Source organism: Argentina anserina, chromosome 7 (assembly GCF_933775445.1).
Source record: "Argentina anserina chromosome 7, drPotAnse1.1, whole genome shotgun sequence".
NCBI lineage: Eukaryota > Viridiplantae > Streptophyta > Magnoliopsida > Rosales > Rosaceae > Argentina > Argentina anserina.
In genome coordinates, this window is record NC_065878.1 from 7,166,441 (window position 1) to 7,184,414 (window position 17,974).

The 17,974-nt window shown below is 37.9% G+C and overlaps 1 protein-coding gene across 6 annotated transcripts; it reads left to right on the plus strand.

Moving 5' to 3' along the window:
* Window positions 1-12,729: 12,729 nt before the first annotated feature.
* LOC126802070 (uncharacterized) lies at window positions 12,730-17,959 on the plus strand. Of its 6 annotated transcripts, none has more exons than XM_050529604.1 (5): window positions 12,730-14,466; window positions 14,738-14,887; window positions 15,321-15,638; window positions 15,777-16,012; window positions 17,385-17,959. In XM_050529604.1, exon 1 carries the CDS (start codon window positions 12,730-12,732, stop codon window positions 14,095-14,097), a length of 1,368 nt encoding a protein of 455 aa, XP_050385561.1. In that variant the 3' UTR covers window positions 14,098-14,466; window positions 14,738-14,887; window positions 15,321-15,638; window positions 15,777-16,012; window positions 17,385-17,959. The 6 variants fall into 6 exon arrangements, with proteins under 6 accessions (XP_050385561.1, XP_050385562.1, XP_050385564.1 ...); XM_050529605.1 differs by having other exon boundaries at window positions 17,501-17,959; XM_050529607.1 differs by having other exon boundaries at window positions 15,853-16,012.
* The last annotated feature ends 15 nt before the right edge of the window (window positions 17,960-17,974 follow it).

The following is a 17,974-nucleotide window of genomic DNA, read 5'->3' on the forward strand; positions in this document are numbered from 1 at the left end:
AAACTGTTCATGCTAAAATGTTTCACAGCTCACTAGACAAGTTAGGTATATGAGACATCTACTCCTCAACTTGAGAGGGAGTGTTAAGTGAACTGCTCCAATCTATAACAACACATTACTAGCTAGAAGCAACAAATATGGACTCTTTACTAGACAAGATTTCTACTGCATTAATGTGGTTGTAATTGTATGACTTATAGTATCTATGTTTCATACATAGCTCTACTATTATATTCCCATTAATACGTAGCTATAGGTAAATATGTACTGTATAAATATCCTCCAATTTAGAGAAGAATGCATCTAGAAATTATACCATACCTATTGTTAGTGGTTACATAGTTAATTGATTCATCATTCTCTTCTATAAGATTTCGACATTTCTTTCAAGAAGCAAACTTTGTGGCAGCTAACTTTGATCTCCTTGACCGATTTTCAAACTGTCTCTCCCTTTTGGTGTCCCACTCCCAAGCCTTGTTGGATCAGCTGGGTATAGATTTTTCATTTGTAGTTTATTTTTGTTATTTTGTTTCCGTAATTAAATAAATATAGAAGTTGTAGGTGATCTTACAAAAGTATAAGTACATGCGAATTTCACATGATAAAATACATTAGAAGTTTGAATTTCTTTACAAGTTATTTTACTTGCTCCATCTACCTCTACTATGTCTATACTAGCAAGAAGGCCCACGCGTTATTACTTAATGTTACTTAATGTTCCAATTTACAAATACTACCAATTTAGACATGTTACTTAATGTTCTAATTTACAATTCTTTCACCATATACCGTTATTACAGGATCTTGTAGATTGGAAGCAAGATTGTCATATAACTCATATTGGATGAATACGTAACTAAATGATTCATTTGTCATAAAAACAGAAACTGAATGGTTCATCACTCAGTAGTAGAGAATAGTTCGCTAGTATTGCGCTTACATTACATTTGCGTGATATTTGGTCATTTATTTACAGACATAACACAACAAAATGATCTCTATATGGGAATGATGAAATTGTCCGCTGGCAGCTCATGCATGGTAAGCGCAAAGTAGTGAAAGTACATAGGATCATGCGATCGTCCACTGCTTGGTGATGTGTGGGATGCACAAATGATAATACTCCGCACGATCTCATATTTATAGTTGGTAATTAAAAAAACAGTGACATGTGTTTGCTCCTGCTTTGCCTTACCCCTTCCCTTTGTTGACACCTTCTTTGTCAGTTAAACATCAAAATTTTATACAACAGCTAAATCTAACTAACAGTACAAATTTTATTTCTTTTAGATCATAAAGAAATAAAAACGGTATTGCTCACTCTTGCATTTCAATGAGCAGGTGAACATGGTGAAGAATATATAAAGAATGAAAGTAAACATGATAAGAAAAAATCATTGTAGAAATAATGATATATTCTTTTTATCATTTAGTTAATAACTGCCAAATAAATTTTTTTAAGCAAATGATCCTTAAGGGAAGTAAAATAATAATAAAGTAGACATGAAGGCAGATTGAGCAGAACCACAACAGTTTTATGTCTCTACTATGCAGAATCATTGAAATACCGTCTATTCTAACCTTTGTAGAATTCAGTTTTATGTCTACATATATTAAGCTACATACAAAAAATAGACTTGTGTTGTAGATGTTCTTACTGTATGTCACTCGGTTTACTCACATTGGTAACCCAGTCCGCAGACCACTCTCTATCTGTGGTTGGGTTAGAGTCAAATTCCACTATGAGTTTTTTGTTGCAGTCGGGGCAACCGAAAACAAAACCCTAGAAATTACGATCCTTGTAAATTTGGCTCTGCAGACAAAGGTTGAGACTTGATACACATAAAACTCAAGCACCTAGTTAAAGTGATTATAAGAAATGGCTCTAAAATATTGATATCTAGCTATTGTACATAGCAGTCTTCTATTTTAATCAAACAGTGATCGTAGCTTTTTCAAACTCATGAATATAACATAACAACAAATACATCTCAAGTATCTGATCCACATGTTCAGTAGTGCTCTAATTTCCTTCATAGGAAAATGGCTTTTGATCTGGTATGGGTGGGATGGTCATAGTATTGGCATACTTTGCACTACAGAAAGTAATTGGAAACCAACCCATTCCAGTATCAACTGTACCTTCCAGCACCAATTAAATAAATAAAAATAGCAAACAAAAAATAAACAATCAATATACCTAGAAAACTAAAACCTAACACAAAATAATTTAAAAACAAAGATCAGAATTAGTTAACAATAACAAAGAAGAAGGTTTATTTATTATTTTTCTCTACAACTCTACATCATGCTAGATATTTATTCACATCAATTGATCATCTAACTCCATATAGATTCTCCATTCCTCATTAGTTAAGGTTCATTCAACTAATCTATGATGTTTAATGTCACGGTTAGTGAATCCTCATCAAGTTTATCAGGGGCTTTAGACAGCTAGAATTTGGATTCTACTGCATACACATTATTATATCGATCGATTCCTATGTCTACCCATACACCAAGTAAACAAATTTCCAGCCAGATGGCTCTATACAACCTAGATTAGTCGTAAAGCAAAAACTCTAGGTTTATCTTAATTAAGACAAACTTTCCAAGTATTCAGAGACTTTAGAGATTTAGAACCTTGTTGATGAAAATTCCAATTCCGGAAAACCGTAAAAATTACAAAATTGTTAGAGGAAGAACGAAACGAGAATAATAACAATGTAATGGAACAGAACGTAACTATTTATTGATTGATAATGAGGTCTATATATAGGCATTACATAACCACAATCCCGTAGGATTCGGAGTCTTAATCTATTACAGAGATGCAAATTTATCTTTAACAGGAAACTTAGTAAGGCTAAGACACACACAAGGGTAGAATAGTAATTCTCCCAGAACACTCCCCTTTGTGTCGCATGCCTAGGTTGCATAGTGCACACATCGTTACCTCGGTAAAAACCTTGTTAAGCAAAATAAAAACCTCTTGGGTAAAAACAAAAGCTTGATAGAAGGGAAAATGAGCACAATTTTACCGTCTACATTTGATAGAATCATGTGAGGTAGACTCCCCCTGAAGTCTACAAAACAACTCTCCTGATTAGTGTCACAATCATGGAGTACAAAGAACAACATATACAACGTTCATTACATGCTTCTCAAAAGTAGTATTGGGCTAATGATTAATCATTAATCTAGCCATACATCCTTAGATCATATATGCTATACATAGCCAAATTTAGATATTAGGAAACAAGATTGCATAACAACTCAAAACAAAAGTTTGTAATGAAAATCAGATTCTTGTGTAGAATGACCTTCACTCACTTAAGCGGCCATGACTTCTTCGTCATAATAGGTATCAGCGAACCGTAAAATGTTCTGGAAAGTAGACACCTGTGGCTTTCTACTGACATAAAGTTCATAGCCTAATTCGATCGAAACAGTTCACAGTGCTCTGTCGAAGTTGACTAACTTGCAAATTCCCGGACAGAATTGTCATACTTTGCTAAAACAGCCATACCTCACTCAATACGATAGCTATGAATAAATAGTTAGTGTCCCTGGAAAGTAGACACATATACCTTTCCAACGGTACCAAATTTACCATAATTCATCGAGTGAACTGTTCTGTAGGTCTCGTTGAAGTTGACCAAAGAAACTAGACAGATTCTGATTTGTCACATTAAATGTGTCTTTCATAAAGGAAAGGGGGAATGGACCATTGAATGACTGATTTTGGTCCGAGACGGAACCGTACGCATCCTCTACACTACCAGTGTCGACTGCTACACCAAGGCGTACTTTGATATTGCTGGAGCTGCTGGCGCCATTGATGTGGATATGATTTGTGTTGGTTCACTAATTGTAGAACTAAACCCATGTCAAAGGAGAAATGCAAGTCCAATGACGATGCATAGGCGCATAATTAATCACATCATAATGAAAGCAATAGTGTCCCAACAACACTTACATGTATGAATCCATAGCTAATTGAGTCTCTTCATCATCTTTATTTAGACGGAATCGAGAATCAAGAATTAGCTTTCATATGAACACATATGGGTATGAGTTCTTGCAACCGATTGTATTACGTTCTCTCGAACGTCGCAATCTGATTACATAAGCTCTCCGTGGTCTGGAGGCATTTAAACAAGCAATTAAGGTCCCTCAGGCACTTTCATATCTATGTCAAGATCCCTTTACAGATATTATAAGACCACTATCATATGCTACAAATCAGTTTTCATGGCCACTACTACTGATTAAGTAGCGGAAAGCAATTATGTCTATTACGAGAGAATATAACTCATTGTAGTCAATACTAGAATAATGAGACAATATTTGCACCATAAGTCTTGCAAATATCACATGATTTCATCATTCTCATTACACTTACGAACAATGACTAATATAACAAGTCAGGTTCAGCCTATATTGATTATTTCCACTTCGGTCAAGTTGCTCATTGTTAATATTTTACAATGGAATAAGAGCATAAGCGAGTACATCATCAATCATGGGAGATCAATCCATTAACATACGCGCGCGCTTATACGATCAATTTGAGAGATTTCTATTCTTCTCTAACATCAACAAAAGGAGTATGTAGCGTCCCACATAAACTTAGTTGATACACATGTTTAGAGAATATCTCTTGATGATGAATGAAATACTTGTGCCTACGCACCTCGCTTCTTTCTGGTTTTAATTCCAGAGAATAATGGTCTCCCCCTCATCTAGGTAGGACCCAAGACCTAAGTTATGACCTTACTAGTCCATCTTTGCGTTTGCCGACAACACCACAGCGTACGATGGTGTCATCGCCGGCTTCCTTCCTACTATCAAGGATGATGCCAATTGTGCTAGGACCAGGTCATATGAAATTCTCCCCTATATTGAGAGTTTCAACCTTACCGGCACATCACAACATTTATGTGCGATCTCGTCACTTTTGCAATATCGGTAAAGTCATTGAGCATCGAATCTTTGACTTTCTGGAGGTCGATAATGCGTTGCACATTTGCTCACTTTGAGTAGTGCGGGATATTAATGAGACATAGTGCCACACCACGTTAGTTCCAGGTGTTAAAACCGGAATGGGAGTATTCCATATCTCCCCCTAATGACGGAAAGTATGTCTCATCAAAGTGACCGTCTGCGAATATCGCGGGATAGAGATTCACGGTTGTAGATTGAAAATAGCGGACACGTGTTGGTGATTCATAAATCATAACCAACCAAAATACTTAAGCATTTCAAGTAGACCCATTGAGATTACGACAATAGAGGCACATAAATAACTTAACTAAATAGGCGTTAGTGAAAAGAACGTTGGAATCGTATCCAGTAACCATCTGGTACGCACTAAACGCTTGGTGAGTTGTGAGTCTGAAATGAATAAGTGTCACTGCATGCAACATCATTACATATCCCCATGCAAAAACTGACAGATTAGTACCCATAACCAAGTCCGAGCTCTACTAGATCGTGCAGTGAATGAACATGATGAATAATATGTTCAACGACGATCCCAGTAGATATGCAAAATGAAATCATCAAAAGTCGTGGAGGTGAACTCTCCAACGGTATCCAATCAAATAGATTTGAGAGGATGGGAAGGGTGGCGAGCCCTTACTACGATGATCATAGCTAAAAACTTAGTAAATGCAGCGTTCTTTGTGGAAAGCAAAGCGACGTGTAACCAACGCGTCGATGCTCTTAACCTATACCATAAAAATACCGAAAAGTGTCCGCATTCAGTTGGATAGGGTCCACTAATGTCACCATAAATATTGTGTAAGAATTGAATGTTCTCGGTTGAAACCTTAGCAAATGAAGAACTTCCTTGAAATTTAGCAAGAGAACAAGCTTTGCAAAACGAGCGATGGGAATCATAGATAGCCATGGAGGAATTAGAAAATATGGGAGGCATCACAAGCTCCTGTGAAGGAGGGGATGTCGCCAACGACGGCCTGAATAGGCCACATTGTGCATGGCACGGATAGGCACGGCCTCACCGTGTGGAGCACGGGTGAGGTGGTCCTCCAATCGCTCCTGGGACTTGAAACATGGATGACCATGTGCATTCATAAGAAGTCTAATCATCATATTATGTCCACGATGCCCGAGATGGGCATGTCAAAGTATATAAGAGTCTGAATCACAGAAGTTGCGTTCAACCGCATATGATTCAATGATGTGAATGGAAGTAAGATATAAACCATTCCCGAGACTCTCTATATTCTCTAAGATGCGGCGTTGGGCTGCTGTCTTAGAAGCAACACAAAGATATTCCTCTCCATTCTCAACACAAGTATCAAGATGAAAATGCATCATTGGCATGTATGGCCTTTAAAACTTAGCAAGGCACGAAGATATAAAACACAATCTCCGCACAAGATCCGTAAAACAACTACCTGCGTCGTAGGACACTGTGGTGGTTACGCAATTAGCAAGACACTTGATTTTACTGCGGGACATGCTCAAAATAAATTTAAGATATTCAACGATGCGGTGAACTTCTCTAGACAATACACCGTAGAATATTATAAGAGGGGGGATTGAAACAAAGTGCAATCCCATTGAATGTATCACATGGTAATAGAACTACATTCTTCAACTTAAGAGTTGGAAAAACATGGTATTGTAGCAGTTGAATACCAAACAATTAGGGTGGTAAAACCATCCAATTGGTGCGGGTGGTCACCAATAATAATAAAATCGTTTGAGCTATGAAACGACTTGGAGAAAACTAGAAATGATAACCGGAAAACAATGTCAAAAAAACTCAAAACTGGGTGAGATTTGGACTGGGAAAACGTAGCAGCAAAAACTGTTGAAAATATGCCGGAAACATGACGAGAAACGATGAACAAATCATCAAAAACTCACCGTAAACCAGCAACGGCCGGAGTTGGCTGGTCAGGAGACCGGAGCTACAGGTCCGACAGGGGATGCCGGCTGGAACCGAGTGGTGGCGCCGGAAACGCTGAAACGTGGCCGGAAGGCGGTCAAAACGTCGGCCAAACATTCCGGAAACACTAGAACAGTAACCGGGAAAAACGACGTCAATTTTGATGGTCCGAGGTCCATTTTCAAATTTTAAGGTCAAAATTCATAATGTAGTACTATTGGGGTCCCATGTAACCCAAAAACGGCCAATTTAAAAACCACGTGAGTTGCAAACGTTAACCATTCATGCTATGTTAAGGCAAATAAAATTCTCACGAGATCATCTTGTAAACAAGGAATACGAGATATTTTATTGAATATGCCAATCTTTAATACAACACAAACAAGCTTCCAATTCTAATAGACGACTAAAGCTAAAGTCGAGCAAGAAACATGGCAATGCCAACGTCCTACTTGAAAAATTGTAAGCAGAAAACAATGTTAAAATAGATTGAATAATCAAAAGTTTGTAGCAACAAAAATCTTGCATATCAGATCGGGCGGAGCCTTAGCTTGAGGCTTAAAAAATTTGCTTACTGAAGAATAGAAGAATGTTACGTTTCTATCTCCAAAGTTCCCTCAATATAAATAGATATAGGTGCCAAAAATGGCATGTGTTTTTCGGATGTGGAGCATGCATCAAGGTCAACTCTGGTAATACAACGTCATACACGGTTATTGAATCACTTTAAGTGTGCCCCATAGAAGTTGCTATTTTTTGGGATCATTTCTCAGCAAATAGTGTTGTTTCAGAGTAATGGATTTCAACTCAAATAAATCAGTACGTAGACCTTGGGATTAGCGTTTATAGACATGAGTTTAAGAAAACTCAAACATTCAAATAACAATCACGATGACGATATATCCATAAAAAACAAGGGTTATATAGGTTTCAAGTAATCGAAAGTATTCAAGTATGTAACCAAAATTAGAAGGGTTGTGATGTATATGGTCACAAAATAATCGATGCATATCGGCGATTCTCATGATCGCACCCAAAATAGTGGTGCACTCAGGCAACCACAAAAAATCGATTTCTTCCCTTTAAATAATAACGTGACTCCCCCAGGACCGTCACATGAAAAACGTCGACTAAAAGGGGAACTATATCCCTCTTTAGTCTCATCGGCGTTATAAGAAAGGCCGTAAAAGAGACATGAAGAAGGCTAATAGTGCCCGATAATTTATATATATATATATGTTCAAAAGCAACAACTTTAAGAAAAAACATAGTTGTTGGTCTGCCAAATAGACCGCATATAATTAAATTGCTCTGCAAATTGATCTTCGTGCAAAAAAGTTGCTTGATGAATTATTTTTCGTGTCGATCTTCGTACTGATGGCATAAAAAGCGCTTGAGTAACATCCATCTCTGGCATGCATGTCATCACAATGGTACGACGATTGATCACTTTTTCTATACGAGCACGTGAAATATAGTTAGAAACTAAAACGTGCAAAGGAACATAAATAAATTACTAGGAAAAGGAAAAGGAAAAATAGAGTTTAAAGCCCAAGAGACAATTGGGCTCGGAGAGCCTGAGTCCCAGAAGATCTGGCTGGGCTGGGTCGGGTCTAGGAGTTAGACACGAGTCAGATCGAGCATATCTTGGTCGAAGCCAATACGGGAGCTGCAAATTTGGGTCGTCGGAGGAGCAGAGCTCCATGGGTCGCCGGGACGGAGAAAACGTCGACGTCATCGGCGCAAGGGAGGAAGGCAGTGATGCGTCTGGGACGACGTAGGAACTAGGCAGCGGCGGCACGGGGTCACATCGAAGGCAGGGCATAGCTCTCGCTACTAAGCTCGGCTCGCGAAATCGGGTCAAGCAAACACAAGTCTGCTATACTTCGCATGTTCAGATTGTTCGTCGTAGTAGACAGAAGAGATTTGAGGTTGATCGGTTTGATTACTCGAGATCAATATGAACTATGTAAGTATCGTTAGTAGTATAAAGCAAGAGTGTATTGTTCACAAACCGGGAATCTAACCAGGGTAAAGAATCAGAAACATTTAAGAGTTTAAAATATTTGAGATATATTTCGGATCAAACAGAAAATAAACCTAAACTAATATATACATGTGATCAACCAACCAACACATAAACATCACCAAACAAAATGTCACAAGTAGCTTCAAAATCATAATCTCATCCTATGCAAACATCGAGCCTTAGCGGACAAGTATTGAGTGAACAAACAACAACCTAATGCCGAACTAGGTTACTTAGCAACAACTTAACTCGAAACATGGCCTGGTAATCCTATCTTAGCGCTTAGAAATTACAAGGTAACATGTCATTCTCAATCTTACCACTTCATTAATTCATCTCTTACCTAATTACTTAGCGCATCTTAGATAACAAATAGATCATGGTTAATTCCTAGTGATTACTAACAAGTCAAGCATGTCACTTACTTTAACAAGTTAACAAGAACACTTAAAAATCCTATATGAAAAACTAACTTAGCGCCTTGAATCACATATAGTTAACGCACAAGAAAGATGATCATTAAATCATTGAATTATAAACTCACGGCATCTACATAGAAATCATAGAAAAAAAATAAGAAATACTTTATAACATCTTGCAAAATCGTAAATTACATATGAGTATTCCACAAATTCGGAACTAGCCAAAAACAGAAACACAACATCACACAAAGAATCCAAACCGATAACATAATTGAAGAAGTAATGAGTTACACTTTGCAAATCTCCTTAGCGGTATCAAAATAAGGCAGCATGGCTTCAACTTGAATGGCAATCATAGGCATAGCGCTTTGGATCGAATGGAATGAAAAGAAGATGGTGTTTTCGGCTTGAATGACTTTGAGGATGATGAGTAGTGTTTTAAGGCAGAGTTTTGGCAAGTCTTGTGAGCAAAGTTGATGATCTTTTTATGTGGAAATGAGGTGCTATATATAGAGGAAGAAACCCAAGTGAGGCTGGCCACAAAGTCCACAAAGTTGAAACCAAATTGGTTGAGGTTTCCTAGATTTTCTCAGTTCGGCAGAGCTGACCTTTGTGCCTTGTTGTGGCCATAACTTTCTCTAGAAAATAGATATTGAGGTGATTCCAACGACATTTGAAAATAGACTTCTATAGCTTTCCATCCATATATCATGCATTGTCTGAGTCATTGTGAGTTGTCCAGGGGAGCCCGTCAAAGTTGGATGACATACATTGTCAGAATTATGTTTTCGATAAGGATTGGACATTAATTGCATATCTTCTTCCTCTTTTAATGATGATTTCTTTTACACAAATTTCTTCCTTTGAATTAGGGAGACAACAAAAATCTTAATTATTGCAGCCTTGTTTGAATTTTTTTTACCTCTTCTCATTTATTTGCTGCATGCCTTCTTTGAATTCTTTGGTGCAAGAATTTATGGTGATTCTGATATAGATTTGTACGCTATATGTAGGAGAAACAAGGTCCCAAGTTTCCCTCATAGCCCTTGGATCAAAAGCAAATCAATGGCTGAGATAATTCTGTCGAGCCCACTGGACCTCCGAGTAATGATTCGGTCATATCTCCATGTAGGAATAAGATATTGATTTGATTCCAAATCCTACAGAAACTAGACTTACACAACTTTCTATCCATATGGTACATCTTCTAATTCGATCTGAGCTATCCAGGAGAGCCCGTCGAAGTTGGACTACGAATCTTGACAGCTTTCTGATTCTTACATGGATTGGGCTTTTTATTGCATATCTTCTTCTCTTTAATAATTCTGATTTATATGCACGAAAATATCTTCATATACACCTTGGAAATTCATCTCCAACTTGGTTTTAGAATCCAACTCCCAATAGGAAACCATCAATGTCGCACGGCCTCTCCTTATTCCTTACGTAACTAGGATTGCTTTCCTTCTCCAACATGGATTTATATTTGCTAATAAGAATAAGTATGTTAGAACCAAAGAAATAGGAAATGATGAATCCTACTCGAACAAGGAATCATATCTCAACAAGGATTCTTAACACTTAGCACGATTTCATCATCAATTCACTCATAATCGATATAAGCTCTACCTAGACACTTATTCTAACAAAATGACTCTAAAACATACTAAATAAGAAGTAACAAAGAGTAAAAATAGGGTATAATCACATTAAGAATGTCACACTTTGTGCTCCTATCAGAGGCTCAAGACGTCGGCGATTTTGGATCTAAGGAGACGCGCAAGCTCGGTCATCGGAGTGGCAGAGGGCTACGTCGACGAGGTCCTCTTGCGACGAGCTCCTGGACATCGGTGCTGGGCTGGGGAGACGTCGGAGCTCTAAGCTGCAAGGCGGAGGTGACAACTTTTGTGCTGAAGCAGTAGCGCGCGAAAGTTAGGCAAGGTACGAGGTCGAGCGCACCAGGGGAGAAAACATGATCGTGGCAAGTCAGAGAAGATGAAGCTTGGGTGCCCAGAGCAAGTTTCTGGGTATCCAAAGGAGAAAACGAGTTTCTCTACGTTTTGCCAACAAGTTATTGTCGGGGTGCCTAAAGGTTTTTTTTTTTCTGATGATTCAAAGCAAGGGAGGCTGCCGGGGGAAAAGAATTTTGGATTTTCTAGGGTTCTAAAAGTTCAGGGTTTTAGGGCAAAGTGCTGATAACGTGTTGGAGAAGGAATGAAACAAGAATAATAACAACGTAATGGAACATAACGTAACTATTTATTGATTGATAATGGGGCCTATATATATGCATTACATAACCACAATCCCGTAGGATTCGGAGTCCTAATCTATTACAAAGATGCGAATCTATCTCTAACATGAAACCTAATAAGGCTAAAACACACAGAAAGGTAAAATATTAATTCTCCCGAAACAAAAATAACAATCTCAAACCAACAAACTCAGAGTGTAACAACATACCTAAAATATTATGACCACTCTTTTGGTGAAAAGACGTGTCTAAAAAGAAAGATTATTACAACCTTGTGAAATTATATATATGTATACCATATTTTAGCAGTTAAACAAACCATCATTATTCATGGATTAATGTCTCTATGCTATCAACTTTCATGCGATTATTGTATCAAATAGAACTATAAATCATGATACTGTTTGAAAGTGGACTGTAATTTTTTTAAATTGCCTCATAAACTGGTATCTTTTTCTACTGTGCAATAATTTGATTGCAGCCAAATTCAAAAAACACAGGTTCCAATTATATATTAAATGTTCAGTGAGAGTATCCTAAATCTTCCCAAAATTTAGCACCCCTGAATTCATTTTCATATCAGTAAAAAGAAAAAAGAATTGAAGAAAAATTTATGAGAGTTTGCAATTTAACGATAAAATTGAATACACCAAAAAAACATGCAGCTACGGAGATAAAACGAAAGATTAGCCAAGTTTCGAAGGACTTACATGGATTCAATAACACTGCTGATGAGGAGCCTAATTCCAGATTATCAAAGTTTAGGAGCGAGTTAATTATCCCGATTGAAAGTCAATCAATCAAAGAAAGGTGACCGAATTGCAACTCCAAATCTGAATTAAAATCCCAAATAACTTTCACAGGCATATCAATCAAATGAACATAAGGAGCTCAAACCCTTGACGCTAGTTTATAGAGCCAAATAAAACGATAATAGCAGAGAGATACATATAAGAGAGCGCCGAAAAGTTTTCAATAGGATAAAAGTGGCATGAACAGTAACTCCCAAACTTAAAAATTAGTATATACTAAATGTCTACAACTCTATATTACAAACCCCTTCTTAGTTCTTACACACAGAAATACCAATTCCCTTACGAAAATGGCGATTGAGAGTACCACTTTCGAAACCATACACCCTTGTCGTTTCACCACCTTCACTTTCCCAAACCCTTCTCCCTCCACCACCTCTCTCCTCCGCGTCGCCGTTCTCGACTCCCCTTCCCACCTCCTCCCCACCGCCGACCCTCCCAAAGTCGCCGCGATGCTCGTCCCCAAACACCGCCACTCCGACTGGATCTTCTCCACCCACTCCGGCCACCTCCAGCTCCTCCTCACCTCCCCCGAACCCATCGCCCGCCTCATTCTCGTCGGCGACACCTCTCCCCACTCTCCCCCAATCTTCCTCAGACACGACACGTCGTTTGACGACGACGAAGAACTCGGGGTGAGCTTGAAGCCTCTCTTTCTTGCTCTGTCTCCTAAGCTTTGCTTCAAACACGGCATTCCCGACATACCCATTTTGAGATACGAGGATGGTCTGATCTCTAGTGTCGTGTTGGACAAGTGTGTCGGGTCTTTTGTCGGTGAAATGGTCGTCGAGGATGTCGAGATTGAATGTCGAGGTGGTCGGGAGTTCAGGAGGCGTTTGAGGTTTAAGAGAATGCCCAACTTGGTTCAGACTGAGGTTCGTATTGTTCCGAAACTCGGGTTTGGTTTGGATTCTGTCGGAATTGGGCAAGCTGAGTTTAGTGTAGATGATAGTGTTTTAGTGCATCCTTATTTGGCTCCTATGGTGGCAAGTCTGAGCCTGGCTGCACCGTACATTGAGGGAAGGATTCGAAGTGGGGTAAGGCCGAAGGCTCTGTGTTTAGGAGTTGGGGGTGGAGCTCTGCTTGGTTTCTTGAGAACTCAATTGGGGTTTCAGGTTGTGGGTGTTGAAGCTGACGAGGAGGTGCTAAGGGTTTCTAGGCGGTATTTTGGACTGGCAGATCATGAGCATGTTAAAGTTTGTGTTGGAGATGCATTGGAGTTTATAGATAAACTAGCTAATACTTGTTGTAAGGTAGAGGAGGGTTGTGATTTGGGCAGTGGAAATGATGTTGATGCTAAGTTTGATGTGATTATTGTTGATTTGGATGCAAGTGATGCTAGGGATGGTCTGATTGCTCCGCCGTTGGAGTTTGCTAGGAAGCATGTCCTTTTGTCAGCCAGATCAATTCTCTCGGATGATGGGATTCTGGCTGTAAATGTTATTCCTTCAAGCACATCATTTTACAAGACATTGGTCCATGAGTTTCGAGATGTTTTTGATGAGTTATACGAAATAGATGTGGGAAATGGGGAACATTTTGTTCTTATTGCTGTGGCATCACCTCTCATGCCTTCTAGTGATTGTGAGAATTGTTTCCTCAACAAACTAGGGAAATCCATATCTGGGGAATACTTGACTTCCATAAAGAAGGTCTGAGGTTCAATCCGTTGTCTGTGTGGGAAAGATATATAAACATAGAAGAGATTATTCATTGTTGAGTTAGGAAGGTAATGAAAGGAGGTGGGATGAACAGCCAAGATATTTGGAATAATTCTGTAAGTCCCAAAACTATATTAGTCCAGTTCTACAGGGATTGGGAGAGTGAAGATGAGGGAATAGGAAAACTCTTTGCCCCGCTAGTTCCTGTTCTCACTTCAATGTTTCCTCCATGTGTTTCTTTATGTCTAAATTACCATGGAGATGGAGGAATTAGTGGTGGATAGCATTTCTAGAGTGAAACATGCGCAAACAGTGTGCTTGGGAATGTAAACTGGAAGCAGTCTCTTGAGAAGAAACAGACTTTAGGTATGCTTCAATGACCGTTTAGATTACATCCTACTTTTATGTGTAGTAGACTAGTAGGTTGAAGGGACAAAAAAAAAGAAAAAAAAGAAAAAGGAATGACAACGAAACAGAGAAACAAGTTTGGCTTTTGCAACTGCTGATTCAAATGAACTTATCCAGATATTGTAGAACTTTCATCTGCTTGCGATTGCTGTGAAAAAACATTCCAACATTTATGTGCTTCACGATTGTTTCAGATATTGGGATCTGATCTTATAATTATCTTTTTCAGGCTGATTGGAGTGAGGTGCTGGACATTTCTTTTGTGAATAAAGGGAGTAGCTATGATCCAGGATGATTTGGACAGTAGCATTGGTCGCTGTCTTGAATGAGGAGCTGGCCAAGTAAATGGACTGTTTTTGCATTGTCAAGTGGCCAGAAGGTAATTAGACATAAGTCTTTATTTTATTTATTTACATTTTAACTTTTATCGTAGTGAGGTTTGGTTATCAAATACTCATAGGCACTTGCAGTGTTTACTGTGTGCCTGACCTTTTATTTGGTTATTTATCTAATGAACACCCGAGGAAGTGAAGATAATGATACATGTTTGGCTGGAAGGAGGGGAAAGTAGAGAACTAACATGGTGATATTGAAGTTTCTGAAAATTTTATGAATTAGCATTTGTATTTATTAACACAAGCTAAGTTTTGTTTTTGTGTCCATCTACCACGTGTTCACTGCTCAATTCAGATAAAAAATAAAAAATAATAAAGGACATAATCTTTGTTATTGTTCCCGTCATCATTTTAGGTTCCCTTCTTTTTGAAGGCTATCAACTTTCTCTTTTGATCTGCCCCTTTATTCCTTTACAGGGGAGTGAAATTCTGGGAGTAGTTCTGGTGGTTGTGTCAGAACTTCACAAAGACAACCTTTATGAAGCCATGAATTATGATTCAAGTTTTCAATGATTTGTGGGTTTGTGGATCTCCAAATCACCATTCATTTTGCATCCTATTCTTAATTGTGGCTTTATTATAATCTCGCTGTGGTCTGCAATAGATCTAGGATTTGAACCTCCATCCAACGACAGAAAGGACCTATGCTAGGTAGTAGTTCTGTGTCCTTATGTGCACATTGAGAGAAATCCAGGCATTAGGTTTCCAAGGGTAGTTGGAAAATCTATTTTTCAGGTATATTGTTGTCCTTCTGAGTTGTTGTTGTTGTCTCCTATTCAAAATAACACTTTTCTGGTTACTACATGTGTAGAATGGTATTTAGCTATTAAATTAAAATAGAAGTTTCTTACGATGTTAGTCTTGTTGTTACAGGAACCATTGTGTTAATTATGAGTTGCATAAGAGATTCAGGTATTAGGAGGGATCTAATTTATGCAATCCTGTTCAGATAAGAGGCTGATGGAAAATTGGGTGAAGATTTCAGCGGTTTTGAGGCTTCAACAATGGTTTGGGATTGAATATGGAGGCAGTTTTGGTTTTAAAGCAAAGAGTGAGGATTAGGGAGTTATTGAACTGGACTCATTTTCTCCTGCTGTAAAGGTCACAAGGTAACAAATTAACTCAATTTCTGTTGTCGTTGCTCTATTTAACTTGTACTTTATCAGTTAAAGTATATCATAGTGACTCTAATATTTGTAGAGCACCTGAAACTGATCTTAGTCTTGGAAAGAACACACATAACACTTGAAGGAAAAAGGGAGAGAAAGAATAAAGAATTAAAGGAGAAATATTAAAGTTCCACCACAGTTTCATGAATCATAGGTTCTGGTGATTGCATCTTACATTAATTAATAAAAAATGATTAATTGTTTGTGCATTTATATAGATTTATAATGTCGTTGACAAAATCTATTGTGAAAGTCCTACAAACTGTTTGGTATGCTCATTATTTACCGTTTTCTTATAACATCGGCTATTTTGAGCATGACTTACGAGTTATAATGATTTTGGATCTCATAACTACCATTCATTTGGCTAGTCTGCATAGCTTCTGATTTTTTTACCATCTTTCTGAATTTTGGAATAGTAAAATTACTAGCCTAAGTCTAAGTTTGTTACAGGGCATGAAGGATTATGCACATGTTTCTTTAAAATTAAGAAGATATGGTAATGCACATGCTTCTTGTGTTGTTTGAATGATCTTTGATGAATGACTTACAAATTTATGATAAATTTGGACCTCTGAACTACAATTCAATTGCCAAGTATTCATTGTCAGTGACAATATATATAAACTTTCCTATGTTTTGAATAGTGGTAGTGCAATTTGCCCCTAAACTCTAACTCTATACTTGGTCTGAAGATTAGTATAACAAGGATAATACATACAGATTTTTAAAATTAGAAGCATGTCGAAGTTTTGGAGTCGTAGTTGCTGTTGTCTTTGTATTTTTTTTTTGCTGGTTTCTTGGTTAAAGCTTGATGATATCTTGTTCACTGTTCTGTGTGTTCACCTTTCCAATGACTTCTAGTGATAGTGCAATTTACCCCTAAAGTCTAACTCTATCCTGGGTCTGAAGATTAGTATAACGAGGGTAATACATATGGAAATTAGAAGCATGCCGAAGTTTTGGTGGTTGCTGTTGTCTTTGATTTTTTGCTGGTTTCTTGTTCATTGTTCTCTGCATTCACTTTTTTAATGACTTGTTTGCTTTAACAAAATTTCAAATATTCAAGGGAAACATTACATTTCTGGGGGATAATCAGTTTTTCTGGATCTAGTTTTCGGCCTGTTTAAGTAGCTGGATTGGGCTGGTCAGCTAGTAATCTGGCAAGAATATATAGTATCTTCTATAGCGCAACAGGATTTTTTTTTTAATCTACAAACATGGGTAGTGCGTTGCAATCCATGTGCCATGTATATTCAGGCCCTTCTTACTTAGCACTGTCAGATCAAGTCTTATTTGATTTTTCCTGTAGTTTTCCCTATGGATAGACCATGTGGAGTTCTGAAGGATCTTTTGAAATCTCAATTCTAGCACAAAGCCATTTCAGTTATAAAATATAACTTATATAAGATGGAATTTGGTTTGTAGATGGAAAGAGTGAGGAGGCGAGGGCGATTTGACTGGGTAAAAGCACTTCATAGGTGATATCCTTGGGAGACACTCCTTGTGGCAATTTGTGATCAACAGCATGGGACGGCTAAGCCACTGTATAAAGATAGTTCTGAGTTCTGACATCCTCTTTAGACTGCTGCAAATTTGTACTGGGGAATGAGGAGTTTTTGAGATCCGGGGAAGTGGTTGGAAGAGTCGTCTATGGGATGCTGTGTCCTAGATACTTAGGCTACTGTTTTGCCTGTGCCGTTTTAAGATAGAATGGTTTGGGTGTTTCCTGGACACTTCAATATTTGTGCAGTTTGATGAAATAAATTTTGTTTTTTCTAGGATGATAAAAGGTTGAAATGTATGCTTGTCAAGAAATGTCTGTAATTCTGTATAGTCAAACTAGGAGTTTTCTATCGAATTAATTTGACACCAATCAAACCTGAGTTGAAAAAATAAGTG